The 18,604-nt window shown below is 33.0% G+C and overlaps 1 protein-coding gene across 1 annotated transcript in view; it reads left to right on the plus strand.

The window, feature by feature from the left end:
* SYCP1 (synaptonemal complex protein 1) overlaps positions 1-18,604 on the plus strand; it is a 115,518-nt gene that overhangs the window by 38,881 nt on the left and 58,033 nt on the right. The window contains exons 15-19 of the mRNA XM_027058278.2: positions 5,764-5,825; positions 12,317-12,421; positions 13,236-13,339; positions 14,601-14,718; positions 15,510-15,580. Coding sequence (XP_026914079.2) covers positions 5,764-5,825; positions 12,317-12,421; positions 13,236-13,339; positions 14,601-14,718; positions 15,510-15,580 — 460 coding nt within the window. The remainder of the gene's footprint in view (positions 1-5,763; positions 5,826-12,316; positions 12,422-13,235; positions 13,340-14,600; positions 14,719-15,509; positions 15,581-18,604) is intronic.

Genomic DNA, 18,604 nt, shown 5'->3' on the forward strand with positions numbered 1-18,604 from the left:
GTATTTTAAATCACTGCACATACCTACTTTCTTAGAATTATTCAATTGAATGTGGTAGACTAAGGAATAATTTTAGTCCTTAAAATATCTTTAGTGGATATTTATGTGTAACAATTCAGTCTGATATTGAAGTTAAGTGGCTGTTATTGTCAGATTAACAAATCAAATGCATAAGGTGATTTTTCTCATAATAGAGAACTCTCTAATTTAATGAGAGAAAGGTTGAACACATAAAATCATTAGAGCAATGTTTCCAAAATGAGGGGATGAGCAAGAATTCTATTAAGAGAAGGGAATATTAGAGTTTCTATTTCTATTTATTTTATGCTTTGCATATATTTCATAATGACTAGTATAGTACACATATTTATACTTTAAAATTTTACACGATATATAAGTACGTATTTGTGTTTTATACGTATTTATATATTTGAGGTGAATGCTCACAGACTTGTTGCTGATGGAGATGTGTTAATGTTGATGACAAGAGGAAGCCAAAGGTATCAATGTGGACTGCAGAATTGGAAATGATTCTCTAGAAGAGGTAGATTTTAAAAGTAGACTTTAAGGTATAAAGCGGCTTTGGGTAGTTGTAGAGAATGATGGAATGTGTAAAGCATTATGTGTAGGAGAGCAGCATTAACAATGACATAAGTACTGAGCATTAGCTTATTTCCTTCTTTGGTTAATAGTATAGTTCTCAGAATCAAAATCTTGGATGATATTCTGTACTGTTCTTTCTCCCTTACTTTTCACTTCTAATTGGTTATCCAGTGCTGTTGTTTCTAACTTTTAATATCTATCTAGCTTGTAAGATCTAACTAATTTAACTCTATCTTGCAAATCTTTGTCTTTTTAAAAAATATTTATTTAGAGGGTGCACACAAGTGGGGAAGGGGCCAGAGAGAGAGAGAGAGAATCCCAAGCAGGCTCCATGCTGTCAGTGCAGAGCCCTACCTGTCAGTTTGAGCAGGGCTCAAACTCATGAACCATGAGATCATGACCTGAGCCAAAGTCAGACGCTTAACTGACTAAGCCACCCAGGTGCCTGTGGTTTACATTTTTAGAGGATCACTGCGACTTTTGTATGGCAAATAAATTTGGTGGTGGGTGGGGAATGATGATAGGAAAAGGACAAAGAGGAGAAATCATATTAGAAGCCGTTTGAGTGGTACAGGCATGAGAGACTATCTTTTAAAAGTGGAATCATATCCCACTTTTGCTAGCATTTGGTGAGCTCTTGAATCTGAGGACACTGTCTTCAGCTCTGAAAAGTTCTCTTAATTCTTCTTTTCTAGTGTCATTGTTCTCTCTCTCTGTAAATTTTGATAGGTGGATTTTAGAAATTCTGAATCTTTTATATTTTTATTTAAAAATTTTTTTAATGTTTTTATTCTTAGAGAGAGAGAGAGAGAGAGCACGAGTAGGGAAGGGGCAGAGAGAGAGACATAGAATCAGAAGCAGGTTCCAGGCTCTGAGCTGTCAGCACAGAGCCCCAAACGGGGCTTGAACTTAACAAGCCATGAGATCATGGCCTGAGCCGAAGTCAGACGCTTTACCAACTGAGCCATCCAGGCGCCCCAATCTTTATATTTTAAAATTTCTCTCTTAAACTCTTTACTTTTTAGTTTATTTTGAGGGGAATTTTGGGAAAAAAGGTTTTTTTGGCTTCCCCCTAATAATTCAGTCTTTAGATATGTTTAATTTGCCTTTTTTTGTTTTTGGTAGAGAGCACATGCATGAGCTGGGTGGGGAGAGGCAGAGGGAGAGAGAGAGAATCTTTTTTTTTTTTTAATTTTTTAAAAAAATGTTTATTCATTTGTTGAGAGACAGAGAGAGAGAGTGCATGCACAAGCAGGTGAGTGGCAGAGAGAGAGAAGGAGACACAGAATCCAAACCAGGCTCCAAGCTATTAGCACAGAGCCCCATGCAGGACTTAAACCCATGAACCATGAGATCATGACCTGAGCCAAAGTCGGATGTCCAACCAACTGAGCCATTCCGGTGCCCCAGAGAGAGAATCTTTAAGCAGGCTCCATGCTTAGTGCAGAGCCCGACATGGGGCTAGATCCCACGACCCTGGGATCATGACTAGAGTTGAAATAAAGAGTTGGATACTCAAATGACTGAATCACCAGGCACCCCTACTTTGCTGTTTTTAAAGTCTTAGTTACCAAATTTTAAGTTTCTGAGAGCTCTAGGTGATTAATTTCATGGATATTGTATCCTGTTGGAACATACTATACTTAGCAAGATTTCTGCTTCTGTTTGCTCTATTAATTCCTTCTTGAGTTTTATTTTAGTTCTTCTCTGAATTTGGTGCCTAACATTTATGGTTTTGCTTTTCTTCACTAATTGGTGATTTTTGATTATTTACTCATCTAAATATTTGAGAATCTTTTTTCTCCCACATATGTTATAATGTGATTTTTCTGATTATGTTGGGGGGAGATGGGAGGTACTGTAGGGAAGGGTGGGCTCGGTAGCTAATCTTTTGGATTTAGGGGATTGTTTGTAGAGATCATGAGCTGTTTGGGGGCACTGCCTTACCCCTTGGGCTCCAATTCCTAGGATCTTTGATTTAACCTGAGGTGGACTCTGTGGTGGGAGGTATAGTCACCTGGTCTAGTTGTTGCACATAGTCTTCAATGAATTAATGTAGGTGACCCCTCCTCCTTCTAGGATTCTTCAGTATTTTGGTTTGTTTATGGTAGTCTGTCTGGTTTTGTTATTGTTGTAAATATATATATATGATGAGGTTTTGGGGTGATGGTGGGGTCCAGAGCGGACGGCCAAGGAAGAATTCTCGAAGACATCTTTGGTGTAAAAAGTGATTTTATTAAAGCACAGGGACAGGACCCGTGGGCAGGAAGGGCTGTGCTGGGGTTGTGACAAGTAACTGATTATATACCCTCAGGTTGGGAGGGGATTAGGGATAGAGTAACTCTCTAAGGTATTTTGGAAGGAAGGTTTCCAGGACTTTGAGGGGCTAGCTGTGTTAGGAAAACACCATTTATTACCGTTCAGTAAAACCTATCATGAGACCCTTCATATGTATATCAGGGGGCCATAAGCTTGGAGTATAATTGCCAGCATATATCTTAGGGGAGTTGAGATAAAGGAAGTTTCCAAAGGAATTTTTATATGTTGAAGTAGACTTACAGATTCCTGGGGGGTCAGGATAAGCCAAGATTTCCTTTTGTCCCTAGCAGAGGTCACTCTGCCTGTTCCAAGGACTTGTCAGTGGGCTGTAGACAGTAAGGCAATTTAATTTTTCATTTGTCTTCGTTTTCCACATCATCATGGCAAACACTTAAATCCCTTTCCTTTATTCTTGGGTAGCCAGGACTGTCTGAGGAATATCACACATATCCCACCTGGGGGTGGGTGGTGCCATTAGCCTGTGTTTTGCCCTCAGCTTGTCCTGCACTCCCTCATCATATATTTTTATATATGATTTATATTTTATATATATATATGTATATATATATACACATATATATATCTTTAAAAAATTTTATGGGAGTGGGGATGAGAGAATGTGAAGATATGCTTAGTCAACTATTTTTAATTAATCCTTGAGTTTGAAAAACTCTTTTTACCTAAAATGAAAATTGTGGTTAAATAAGCTTTGCTTGTGACAGGTGTTTCTTTTGACTCCATGCTGGCATTTCCTATTTGTTTGATTTTTCCTTAAAAATTGTGGGCAATTATTACAATATTTTTATTTTTCACTTTTGTTTTTTATTATTTTTTTAAAATATTTATTTTTGAGAGAGAGTGTGTGTGCAGGCGGGGGAGGAGCAGAGAGAGAAGGAGACACAGAATCCAAAGCAGGTTCCAGGCTCTGAGCTGTCCACTCAGAGCTTGACGCAGGGCTCAAACTCACGAACCATGTGATCAGACCCAAGCAGAGGTCAGACACTTACCCAACTGAGCCACCCAGGTACCCCTGTTTATTTTTAATGTACAGAGTCTTGGAAATTTCCAGTAAATCTCTTATATCTCCATTTATTAAAAACCCTTAATTAACAGTGAAGAAAGACAATGTTTCAAATACAATAAAATTGTAGCTGACAGCTAGGCATCATTTGGGAACTTTGTAGGCAGTTAAAGAATTTAAGAAAGGAGGATAAAGGTGGTTTGGCCTGGAAAAGTTTTATAAATTTATTAGTCTAATACTGAATTAATAAAAGATAGACATAAAAGCCTTGTGTAGAGTGTTATTATTTAGGGTAGGAAAAAAAAAAAGAAGGGTGTCAGCAGAGAAAACAGGAAATGCAAATAACACAAGGTCTTGAAAATCAAAGAAAAATAGAGAGTAGTTGATAGCATTAAATGCCAGAAAGCTCCACAATAAAGAGGACTGAGAATTGTACCACAGAATGGTTATTGAGGGTCATAGTTTTAATAACGTAATTATAAATATTTAATATAAATTATGAATTATTTATAAATATTAAAGTATTTCTATTTATAAATACTTATAAATAATGTAAAATAATGTTAGAGATGTAATTAGTGTAATGTCATGAGATAGGCATTAGTTTTGCATAGGACTAAGAAAGAAATGTGTAGATAACAAACAGGAATTTGTTTGCAAACCAAAGAAATTGGACAGTAGTAAGAAGAGGCAGAAAGGTCAGTCAGATTGTTTTGTATTCAAATAGATGTTTTGATGGGATGGGGGAAATGAAAGATTCCTTTACAGAGAGTCAGTATATATATATTGGTTATATAAGCAACTAAAGTCTCAGAGGAGGTAGGAATGTTGAAGTCCAGAGTACAATGGTCAGAATTAGCTTGAGAAAAGTGGATCACTTGTCCTTTTTAGTTGAGAGTGAAGATTAAGAGGCCAGGCATTTAGACAGTGATGAATTAAAGGTAAAGGTACATGCTGAGTGACCTCATTCCAAATATATTTGGAATATGTGTGTGTGTGTGTGTGTGTGTGTGTGTGTGTGTGTGTGTGCGCGCGCGCGCGCGCGTGTGTATTGCTTATTTTGACTAATGAACTCCGGGCTCATTTGGTTGTGGAATTAACTTGATACAAACATTGCTATTAATACATATCCATTATTTTTGCGTAGTTCCATTTGGACTTCCTCTATGCTTTATGGTGCTTTCTTTCTTTTTTATTTTATTTTTTTTACCTAAGGCATTTACTTATTTATTTTTTAATATGAAATTTATTGTCAAATTGGTTTCCATACAACACCCAGTGCTCATCCCAACAGGTTCCCTCCTCAACGCCCATCACCCACTTTCCGCTCCCTCCTACCCGTCATCAACCCTCACTCAGTTTACTCTCAGTTTTTAAGAGTCTCTTATGGTTTGCCTCCCTACCTCTATAACTTTTTTCCCCCTCCCCCTCCCCCATGGTCTTCTGTTAAGTTTCTCAGGATCCACATAAGAGTGAAAACATATGGGATCTGTCTTTCTCTGTGTAACATATTTCACTTAGCATAACACTCTCCAGTTCCATCCCTGTTGTTACAAAAGGCCATAATAGCCAAACTATGGAAAGAACCTAAATGTCCATCAACTGATGAATGGATAAAGAAGTTGTGGTTTATATATACAATGGAATACTACTTGGCAATGAGAAAGAATGAAACCTGTCCTTTTATGGTGCTTTCTTTAGTTGCACTAAACCATCTCGGTTTTCTTCCCTTTCAAACTGTGGTATTCTTATTTCTCATCTCTCCTTTCCTGTTCTTCTAATCTGGCTTTTCACACCTTTTATTCTTTTGCTTATTTTAGAAGAGATGACTAAGCTTAAAAATAACAAAGAAGTAGAACTTGAAGAATTGAAGAAAATCTTGGTAAGTATATAGTTTCTCTTACTAATATAGAGCAGTTATTTTTCAAAATAATATGAATCTGTTGACCTAGTCTCATACACTACAGATATTTTATATTAGTGTTTTCAGCTAAATATAAAAAAATACACTTGTGTTTTAGTAAATCACATTCTTATCTGTACCAAGTTTTATACATCTGTCTTGGCTAAAGTGTTTATGTTATTTGAACATGTGTTGACAGTACATTTAAGTAAGAGCAATGCATACGATATAGCTGGTTGTAAATTTGGTATGCCTTTGATACCTTTGAACCATAAAGCTACACTTTTAAGGAAGATATGTATGTTATATATTCAGTAGCTATGTTAAGTGTTCAGATAGAATCACGTTTAATGAATTTGTTAGGGTAGGCTTCATTATGTTTTAATTGATTATAATGTGTGGAGCATGGGTGGCAAACTTTTATTTAAAGAACTGGATAGTAAATATTTTAGGCTTTATAAGCTATATACAGAATGTTAATTCTCCTCTCCTATTTCCACACCCCCTTCTCCTCCTCCTCTCTTTTATTTTTAAATAAAATGTAAAAATTATTCTTAGGTCAAGGGCCTACAGAAAGAGATTGTGGGCTGATTTTGTCTAGCAGGCTGTAGTTTGCCAACCCTTGCTATATAGTATTGTTTATGATTATAGATATTTGATGGTGGGTTTAACCTATTGTGTCTCTACCTGACTTTGCAACTCCTGATTCTTCCATCTCTTGGGAAGCATTATTTCCAAATGCTTATCTTTTCTCCACTGAATTGCTTTAACTCAAACTCTTGTGAATAGTAATGTTTACATTGCTTTCAGATTTGATAATGCAGACTTATACTTTAAGTTTCAGCTTGAATATCAGTTGTTTAGGAAACCTCTCTTTAATATTCTTATCTAGTTTAGGTCTCTGTATGGCCTGTTCCCATAGCCACCCTGTACTTTTCCTGTATAGCACTTACCACAAATAGAATTACTTTATTTTTGGTAAAATTATTTAAAGCTTTATTCACCCTTTTGATTCCCCCTTACTTAGCACAGTAGGTGGTATACAGTAGGTCTTCAGTTAATAAATAGTGGAATGAATGTATGCTCCCATAAGGGCTAAGGGCTAAGAATCCATGCCCTGTTTTCCTTGTAAACCTAGTACTTAGTACAGTGACTGACACTTTATGAATATTTGTTGAATGAATGAATACTAAAGCATTATTTTTACTGTGAAGATTCACTCCTATGCAGACAAGAACTGGTTTAGGGTTTTGTTATATTTTGACAGCAATAGAACACAATATCTTGGTCCTTAAAATTATGTTTTGATTGGTAATCTAGCTCTTTGCTTCTTAACTGTATGACTAAGAGCAATTTAACTAAACTCTTGATGCCTCAGATCTCCATCTCTGAAATGCACATAGCTAATGGGGTAGTTGTAAGGGATAAATAAAATAATAAATTTGCCCTTTTAACAAATATTTGTTGAGTTTCTATTATGCTATACTCTGGGGGTACGGTTGGGAGCAAATGGATGCATATGCAGCTTTCATGGATCTACAGTCATGAAATAATCACATTTAAATATAAGCAGTCATTCAAAAGTAATATTACAATGGTGACAAAGGCAATAAAGGATTACTTTTCAGTGCTATGAGGCCTATAATTAAGGAATTTGAACTAGTTAGGTCAGGAAAGTCTTTTTTAAAAAAAATAAATATTGAACTGAAATTCAGAGAAGTAAGAGCTTATCAGGTAGAGGAAATATTTATGTGCAAAGTTTCTTTAATAGGAAGGAGTATGGTGAGTACAACCTCGAGTGAAAAGAAGAGAATGGTACAAAATGAGTCCAGAAAGTTAGGTAGTAGGAGCTTGGCAGTTCATGGCCTTTTAAATCTTATCAGGATAATTTTGTATTATCCCAAGAGGTATGGGAAAGTCTAAAGAATTTCAGTAGGGAGTGACTTGGTTTGCATTTTGAAAAGCTCATTTGGCTTGCAGAATTGAGAACAGATTAAGATAGAACAGTTAATTAGACAGACAATCACAGTAGCTAGAGGAGAGATGATTGTAGCTTAGGCTGGGAAGTAGTGGTGAGGAAAAAGTGGATGGTTTTGAGAGATATTTAAGATTTAAATACTTAGGTTAATCCAGGATGATACTAGCATTTGTTGAAGAGATTCTTTTTTCCCCTTGAATTGCTTTTGCACTTTTATAAAAAATCAATTGGCCATATTTGTGTGGATCTGTTTCTGGACTATTTCTGTTTTCTTGATCTATTTGTTATCAATTCACTGACATATTAGTGTTTTGATTTCTGTAGCTTAATAGTTAGTCTTAGATTTGGGTAGTGTGGTTCCTCTGGCTTTAATATTCTTTTTCAAAATTGTTTTAGCTATCCTAGTTCCTTTATCATCTAGATTTTCAGCTTGTCTATTATCTAAGGAAATCCTACCAGAATTATGATTGTAATTGTGATTGTAATTGTAATTGTGATTATGATTGTGATTGTATGAAATCAAGTTAGGTTGAATTGCTGTTATTACTTATGTTGGGTCTTCTAATATATGAACATGGTATCTGTCCATTTGTATAGATCTTCCTTCATTCTTTAGCATTTTTTAGTTTTCAACATACAGATCTGTACATGTTGTATTTATACCTAAATATTTCCTTTCTGGAAAGTGTTTTAAGTAGTATTTAAAAGTACTTTTCTCAAAAAACCTGTATTTTTCCAGTTGTACATTACTAGCAGGTGGGGATACAATTGCTTTATGCATTGGCCTTGTATCCTACAGTCTTGCCAAAATCATTTATTTATTTTATTTTTTATTTTTTTAATGTTTGTTTATTTTGAGAGAGAGGGAGGGAGCAGATAGAGAGGGAGAGATGCTGTCAGTGCTGAACCCGATGTGGGGCTCAATCTCATGGCTGGTGAGTGAGGTCATGACCTGAGCGGAAACCCAGAGTCAGATGTTTTAATCCACTGAGCCACCCAGGTACCCCTTTTCAAAATGACTTACTAGTTCTTGGAGTTTTTTGCACATTCCTTATAATTTTCTATGTAGGCAGTTATTTTGTCTGCAAATAAGGACAGTTGTATTTCTTTTTTTCTTGTCTAACTGCACTGGCTCAGACTTCCCAGTATGATGTTGAAAAGGAGTGGTGACCATGTACATCTTTGATGTGATCTTAAGGGAAAATATTCAGTGTTTCACCATTAAATATGATGTTTAATTCTAGTTTTTGTTTTTTTTTTTTTTGGTGGAAGTGCCCTTCTGTTCCTAGTTTAAGCTTTTTTCTTATGAATCTGTGTTGAATTTTGTCAAGTGCTTTTTCTGTGTTTACTGATATGATCATGTTGTTTTTCTTATTTAGAATATTAATATTCTAATCAATGTCATACATTGATTTTCAAATATTGAACCAGGCTTGCATTTCTGGGATAAATCCCAGTTGGTGTGGTATATTATTCTTTTTCTAAATTGTTGAATTTATGAATATTTTGTTGAGGATTTTTGGTTTTGTGTTCTTGGGAAGTCTATAGTTTTCTTCAGTGGTCTTTATCTGGTTTTGGAATCAGGCTAATACTGGCCTCATAAAATGAGTTGGGAAGCATTTCTTTCATTTCTGTTTTCTGGAAGAGATTGTATACAACTAGTGTTATTTCTTCTTTAAACATTTGGTAGAATTCTCTGGTGAAATCATCTGGACTTAGAGATTCTTTTTTGGCAAGATTTTAAACTATGAATCTAATGTTTTTCATTATTACAGAACTGTTAAGGTGACCTGTTTTATCTTAGGTGATTTGGTAGTTTGTGGTTTCTAAGGAATTAGTCCATTTCATTGAAGTTGTCAACTTTCTGTGCATAGAGTTGTTTGTAGCATTCTGTTATTTTTTTAATATCTATGGAGTCTATAGTCTATACTCTTTGATTACTAATATTGGTGATTGGTGTCTTCTGTCTTGTCAGTCTTGATAGAAGTTTATTGATTTTACTGACCTTTTCAAAATAACCAGCTTTGTGTTTTGTTGATTTTTCTCTACTGTTTTTCCATTTTCAGTTTCATCAGTTTTGGCTCTTATCTTTATTATTTCCTTTCTTCTACTTGCTTGGGTTTATTTTGTTCTTTTTCTAGGTTCTTAAGATGAAAACCTAGATTGTTGTTTTGAGACCTTTCTTTTCCATTTAAACATTTAATGCTATAAATTTACTTAATCACTTCCTTAACTGCATCCCACAAATTTTGATATCTTGTATTTTCATTTTTATTTAGGTTAAAATATTTTCTAATTTCTCGATTTCCTCTTTGACCCTGGGGTTATTTAGAAGTCTGTTATTTAATTTCCATGTATTTGGAGATTTTCCTCTTTTACTTATTTCTAGTCTCCATTATGGTTCAAGAATATACTTTATTATTTAAATTTATAAAGGATATAATCTGTCTTAGTAAATGTTCCATGTGTACTTGAAAAGAATGTGTATTCTGCTGTTGTTAGGTTCTATATGTGTTCTTTAAATGTTAGTTAGATTCATTTGATTGATGGTGTTGTGAAAATCTTCAGTGTTGTCGATTTTTTTTTTTGTCCTGTTCTATTATTACTGAGGGGTGTTAACATCTCCTATTTTGATTTAGTAATTGTCTATTTCTCTATAATTATGTCAATGTTTGCTTCACGTACTTTGAATTTCTGTTATAAGTCTCACATTCATATAGAACTATTCTGTCTTCCTGACAAATAGACCTTTGATCATTATTAATATCTCTCTTTATCTCTGACAGTATCTTTTTGTCTTGAAGAATGTTTATGGTTTGCAAGGTATATCTTTCAAACTGGATTAGTCTTTTATTTGTAAACACTTGTGTATATGTATATATGTAGTCTGTATATAATTGGGTCTTCCTATGCACTATTGCTAGAGTTAGCTTTTTAAATCACAGATGCGATCATGTTATAGCTGTATCAAAATTTTAAATAGCTCCACTGTTGTGATCTCATGCTTAAGTAAACAACATGAAAATTGACTTAAATCTATGTTGGATAACAGGAGGAGTTGATAGTAATTAAGCACCTGTAAGTAAAGAGTTAATGGTTGTTTTATACTTAGTCTTGCTCACTTTCTAGAGCTGTGCCATCCAGTATGGTAACTAGAGGCCAAATGTGGCACTTAAATTTAAATTAATTAAAATAGACCAAATTAAAAAAAAAAACAAGTCAGTTCCTCAGCTCCAGTAGCCACATTTGAAGTGATCAGTAGCTACTGCATGTTCCTGTTATTGCAGAAAGTTCTATTGTATAGGACCCATCTAAAGCAAAGATTGACAGAATTCTTCTTTAAAGGGCCAGTAGCAAATTTTTAGGCTTTGTGGGCCATGTGGTTGGTCTCTCTTGCATCTATACAGCTTCGTTGTTACAAGGCAAAATGGGAATATACAATACATAAATATGTTGGCTGTATTACAGTAAAGCTTTATTAAAAACAAGTAGGGACTGGATTTGGCCTGTGGGCTGTAGTTTGTTGATCCTTGATTGTCTAGAACATTAAATTTAATTCTTTTTTTTTTCAATATATGAAATTTATTGTCAAATTGGTTTCCATACAACACCCAGTGCTCATCCCAAAAGATGCCCTCTTCAATACCCATCACCCACCCCCCCCCAACCCCCATCAACCCTCAGTTTGTTCTCAGTTTTTAAGAGTCTCTTATGCTTTGGCTCTCTCCCACTCTAGCCTCTTTTTTTTTTTCTTCCCTCCCCCATGGGTTTCTGTTAAGTTTCTCAGGATCCACATAAGAGTGAAAACATATGGTATCTGTCTTTCTCTGTATGGCTTACTTCACTTAGCATAACACTCTCCAGTTCCATCCACGTTGCTACAAAGGGCCATATTTCAACATTGAATTTAATTCTTGATACCTTATTTAAAATTGTATATTGACAAAGGAATCCTCGGGGAGTGAAGTAATTTAAAACCATTTCATAGGAAGAATGATAATAAGAATTAGAGATTTTAGAATGGTTAAGAGAAAAAGAAAAGTTAGGGAGTGTTGATAATTCTCTTCAAATATTTGTCAGCTATCATGTAAAAAAGGAATTAGACTTCTCTGCGACTAAGAAAGGCAGAACAATGACAATTGCATGGAAGTTATAGGGAAGCACGTTTTAGTGCAGTATAAAGACAAACAGGATTGGTAGGATAGTGAGTGACTAATAAATGCTAATAAATTGGAGTGAATTATGCATAAGATAAGGTTTGAATTCAATGACCTGTCTGATTTTTTTTAAATAAAAAATTTTAGGGCTCTGTTTATTCAATCCTTTGTTATCATATTTAGTTTTGGAATTAACTTATTAAATACTTGTTTTCTCTTTTTAAAAAATTTTAGCCAAAGAGAAACTCGTAAGTCTCTTCACTCTAGTTAGGTAGTTTGATCATTTTGCATACGTTTGTGCTTTGGTTGTCATGATTTATGGTGTTCTTAAATAGGTAGAAAACCAAAAGCTTTTAGATGAAAAGAAACAATTTGAGAAGATTGCTGAAGAATTAAAAGGAACACAGCAAGAACTGACTGGTCTTCTCCACACCAGAGAGGTTTGTTTAGAAAAGATACATTTTGTCCTGCAACATTTTGTTAGTAGAGTACAGATTTACAGAATAGATTATGGTATAGCTATTAGCTTTGTGAAAGATTTCTTCACAAAATTCCTTTCAAAGGAAGTGTTCCTGCTACATTTAATGTACTAATGATTAATGTGAAACACATCTAGAAAATCTTCATATTCTAATGTGGGAGAGAGAGGTCAGCATTTAAGATATCAGGAGTATGCATCATGCTATGGTTTATAACAATCACATTTTTGATGTCTTCAGTATTCTTAATTTAAACATTTAAAATTTAACTTTTGTTAAGTTCTTAGTTTACAATAATTTTTATAGTGCTTATGTTATAATTTTGGAATATGTTTTTTATTTTATAAAGGTATTTTTTCAATCCATAACAGTATTACGTTGTAACTATACAATAGTTTAAAATAGTAAGAACAGCTTAGTTTTTAAGATACTACCTGACTTCATTAATTATTATATTTTTTCTTGATAATATAACATTTTAATGGAGATTAATTACCTGGTTGAGTAAAACTGATGAAAATATTTTATAATTTGTAAATATAATTTTAGTGGTTGAGCTTTAAAATATCAAGATGGAATTTACTTGTATTACATTTGTCATTATTCATTATTCTAAAATTATAATGCTTTTGGCATTAAGTCTATTAGATTTTAAAATGTGACATTTTCTTACCAAATTTTTGCCTAATATATGAGTTGATTACAGATTGGCCATACTTTTAAAATAAGAATATTGTAAAAATGTTTGCTGTGATTATACACATTTATTTTCCAGAGAAAAGTGCATGATTTGGAAGTACAGTTAACTGCCATTGTGACAAGTGAGCAACATTATTCCAGACAGGTTAAAGAGCTGAAAACTGAACTTGAAAATGAGAAGTAAGTTTTCTATCTATAAATAACTTACATATTTCATTTTTAAGCTTTCTGGTAGTTAATAAATTAGTAAATTATATTCAATATTTATTTGAATGGGGTTAAAGTTGTATTTATTCCTAATTAGAGATCAAAATAATTTATTAATTTTACTGCTAATGAAATTAACAATGGTGTGTGTGTATATATATATATATGTATATACATATACACATATACATATATAGACACACATATATACATATACACACCATTGTAAATATATATATACAGATAAATACATATACATATATACATACACATATACATATAATTGACATAAAAAGAGTATATCACAAAGTTGAGAACTTCTTTAGAATATCAATATATTACTTTTCTTGGCAATACTTAGTTCCTCATAAAAATAATTATTTGCAATTCTACCCATTTATTTTGATTGCTTGTTAAATTATTTCATAGATTTGTTTTGGTGAAGTGACAAAATACATACACGTCATTGAATTCTGGGTAAAACTTATTAACCAAAATTCCTTTTAGTAAATGGACTGGTTATTTATACATTAGTTTAATGTTTCCTATTTCAACCTTTCAAAGCTATGTTTTCTTTTTCAACCTTTCATTTTCTAATCTACTCTTTGATGAATTTCCAGTATTGGTTAAGTAGGAGAAGATAATAGGTGCTTGCTACTGAAATAATTCCATAGAACCACACAGTTCCCCCTTCTTTGATTTAAAATTGATCCTGACTGCACTAATAGCAGTAGTAATCTCTCTTCCAGTGTGGAGTATTTGAGATCTTGTAAGAGCAGTTTAAGTGTTGCGCACAAAAATTAAACCTCATTTTACTTATTTTAATGAAAATATTTTGTTAAAAATAGCTCATGCCTCATGTACTACTATAATCAAATCACCAGAAGTTTGGAATAGTTTTGAGACCGTCTACTAGAGAAAAAAAATTATATGAGAAAGTAAGACACCCTTCAAAATTTGTGGAAAAGTATGGGGAGATGAGGTGTAGGGAATATGCAAGGAAATCTGTGGCATCTTAACTTAGTGTTGAAAATTTCAAACGTGTAAAGTAGAGGGACTAATGTAATGAAGCAGCACATAGCTATCACTGCACTTCAGAAATTATTAATTAATGGCCAATCTTATTTATATTCCCAGCCCTTTCTCCCTTTCCCCTAAGATTATCTTGAATTAAATTCTACATCATATAATTTAATAGGTAAATATTTAGGTCTGACATGTTTTTAAAAAACAGGTTTAAGACTACTGAACTAAATGCAAGCTGCAACAGGCTTTCACTGGCGAACAAAAAATTAGCACAAGAAACAAGTGAAATGGCCCTAGAACTCAAGAAACAGCAAGAAGATACTGATGTGAGTTGTAAAAGAAAGTACCAGTGACTTAGTTTTCTAACCTGTAAATATAGGGGGCTTGAATAGATGACTTTCCAAGATTCTTTACCCTTTACAAATCTGATTATCTTAAAGCTGATCCTCTGTTTCAGAAGAAAAATATGCATATTGATTTAGATGGTGATAATGGGCAACAGACTATACCCATTGATAAAGTTAATGTGATTTTAAGCGTTAGGATTTTTATGAATATTTATTCAACAAGTATTTATCAGGTAAATCATATGACAATGTGGAGGATACAACGATGAATAAAATACCTTCTTTCCTCATTAAGATCTTATGACTCAAGAGAAGAACTAAATGCTCAAATAACTTAAAATACTATGTTATATGTGTTGTTTTTGGGACAAAGTGTTATCTTCTTCCTTGGAGGAAGAGAAGGCTTCAGAGAGAACATAACATTGATTTTGGTCTTAAAAGATAACTGATTATAAGTTCAGTAGGTAATAGTGAATGGAAAAGCATTCCTTGAAGTCACAACAATATGAACAAGGATAGAAGGCCTTAAAGTATCACTGGGAGACAATAAGTAAGACTTGCTTTTTAGCTGCTGTATAGAGATTACTAGGGGAATAATTAAAATAAGGCTGGAAAAATAGTATGTAACTATGCAAGTTAAATAGCTCACTGTCTTGTTTTATATATAACTAATTGAATTTCATGGTGACAGATAAAAGTTTTAAATATTAGTTTCAATTTTATTTTTGTTGAAACAGAATTATTAACATAAACAACATTTATTTCTTTAGAATAGCAAAAAGAAAGAAGAACGGATGTTGAAACAAATAGAAAATATGGAAAAAACTGAAACACAATTAAGGCAAGACTAATGAGTTGGCTTTTTTTTGTCTGGCAAAAGATTTTAGTATTTTTCTATTTGTTATGCTTAATTTAAATTACACTTAATGTTGGATATGGTATAAAGTAAAAAATTAGAATGATTGCTTTGGAGTTCTGCTTAAAAATAAAATCATAACAATGTCTTTTGTTCTAGTGTTGAAATAGGTTAGACAGGAATTTTAAAGCATCACGAACTTTCTTATATTTAATATTGAAGAAAGTAATTATATGCAAGAAAATTTAGAAGCGAAATTAAAAAAAATTAATGTTATTTTAAAACGTCCATGTTTCTAGGTGTTTTCACAATCGTCTATTTTTAATGCCTGTAAACCAGTCAAGTGGATATAACAATTTATTTTAATCCTTGTTGGTTTTAGAGATGACATTTTCCAGTTTTCCACTATCATAAATAGTATTGCAGTAAACATCTTGGAGCATACAGATTTTTTCCCTTATTTTGAATTTGATAGGATACATTTCAAGGAGAATTTACTGAGTCATAGGAATAACGATTTCAATAACTGTTGATAGTCAAATGGTTTCTAATAGGTTATACTAGTTGTAAACCATGTAGTACAGTCACTATTGTATGAAAATGCTGGCTCCAAAAATCTTTTAATTTGTTTTGCGTATTATTATTAATTTATTTGATAATATAATAGATAAAAACAACTCATTGCTATTAGGACTTGTAATTTTCTTTTTTGGGGGGTAAGTTTTGGAATTTTTTGTGTTCGCTTGCTAGAATTTATTTCTAAAATTGCTTATATCTGTTGCCTGTTAATACTTTTGAGGTCTTGTTTACTTACTGATTTACTTAAGCTTTAAATAATATATTTACATATATTTACAATATATTACAGTACATATTTCCCCCAACTTGTGGTTTTCCTTGCATTTTGGGTAATTTTTTGTTGTGCGTAAATTTTTTTAATTTGAATTAAATCTAGTTGTCTTTTTTTGGTAATTTTTCCATTGCTTTTCTACTTAGAAATGTTTTGCCTGCTTAAAATCACATATTAATCTTTTCTTTAGTTCTTTTTCAAATTGATATATTGATACTTAGTTTTCTTTCTCTTTTTCAAATAATAAAAACATTTGAAGATAGCAGTTTACTTCTTAACACAGCTATGGATCTATGACTTAGGTTTTGATATATGGTGTTTTTATGTTTATTTTCTAAACAGCCTGTTCCTGTATTTTAAGTTTCCTTTTAATCCATTAGTTAATTTAGATGGTTTCTAAATACTTGGAGATCCTTGTCTGTACTTATATTCTGAAGTATTAAGCTTTGGCTTCTCATTTTGATTAATATATAGGATTGAGAATTATATGAGGTAATGTGAATAAAGTACTACATATAGTGTCTGGCCACAAGACTGTCGCTATTTTCTAGGTTTGGAAAGTCATCTTTTATTACACTTCTAATGATTGCTTTTGTTGTTGTTGCTCAATTTTCTCCTTCAGAGAAAGTAGCTGTTATTTCGAGATTGAATCTCTGTGATTAAAGCACTGTACATTTTGGAGATAAAAAATGAAGACATATTTTAGGGAAAGGCTATATTTTATTTAGGAGAATTAAAATTACTTAGAAAATATCTTTTTGTACATCTACCTACTCTATGGACATAAATAACTCTGAATATATATGTATATATACACTCTGAAGAGTTATATATAATAATTATATGGGTTATATAATTATATATATTGTATTATATATATTATATAATTATATATACAATATAACATATATCACAACTCTATACACTATATATATATGTACACTCATATAGAAGTAAGAATATGCCAATTAAAAATTTTATACTCAGTTAAAGAGTAAATAGCCTGAATTCAGTTTTTGCAAGGCCAATTATTTCATATGATTGAATAATATTTATATATTTCTATAAATAGAAATAGCTTCAAGAAGGGGTGCCCGGGTGGCCAGTTGGTTGAGCATCGGACTCTTGATTTCAGCTCAGGTCATGATCCCAAGGTCATGGGATCAAACCCCGCATCAGGCTCCACACTGAGCGTGGAGCCTGCTTGGCATTCTCTCTCTCCCTCTCCCTGTCCCTCTCCCTCTGTCCCTCTCTCCTGCTCATGTGCTCTCTCTAAAATAAAATTTAAAAAAAAGAAAAAAAATAAATAGCTTCAAGGATCCAAGACAAAAGACCATTGCTTTCATGTGCAACAAATTTTTAATTTACAAAATTTTGAAAGGATAATACATGCATATGGTACAAAATTCAAAGCAACAAAGGGGGGGCACATAAGGAAAGAAAACTGTCTTTTCTTTGTCTTTCTGCTGTCTAGTGTCCCTCCCCAGAGGTATCACTGTTTCTTATGTGTGTTTCCAGAGATACTCTCTCTCTATCTCTATGTAAGGATATTTGTCTATGTAAATATCTCAGTCATGTAGTAGTTCATTAAAAATCACTTGTATTTATGTCCCTAATTTATTTGTATAAAATAATAACTATGTCTTGACTATGAGGACTAATTTAAGACTAAGGAAGAGTAGAGTGAAATCTTGATTTAAATCAGAAGTACTTCTTTCTAGAGGTTTTTTTTTTTAATTTTTTTTTCAACGTTTATTTATTTTTTTGGGACAGAGAGAGACAGAGCATGAACGGGGGAGGGGCAGAGAGAGAGGGAAACACAGAATCGGAAACAGGCTCCAGGCTCTGAGCCATCAGCCCAGAGCCCGACGCGGGGCTCGAACTCACGGACCGCGAGATTGTGACCTGGCTGAAGTCGGACACTTAACTGACTGTGCCACCCAGGCGCCCCTCTAGAGGTTTTTTTAGTGGAAAAAGGATCTAGATAGTTTCAAGTTAAATGTATAAATTCATTTAAATGTAGGAGAGGAGGTATATATGTTGACATTAATGCATGAATAATTACCAAACAAAATGAAAATCTAAACCAACAAAAAAATATAGTCAAGCATTTTAGAAATCCCAGAAAATGAATAGAACAAAAAATATAAAGTTTATTA

Source organism: Acinonyx jubatus, chromosome C1 (genome assembly GCF_027475565.1).
Source record: "Acinonyx jubatus isolate Ajub_Pintada_27869175 chromosome C1, VMU_Ajub_asm_v1.0, whole genome shotgun sequence".
In the NCBI taxonomy this organism is placed as follows: domain Eukaryota; kingdom Metazoa; phylum Chordata; class Mammalia; order Carnivora; family Felidae; genus Acinonyx; species Acinonyx jubatus.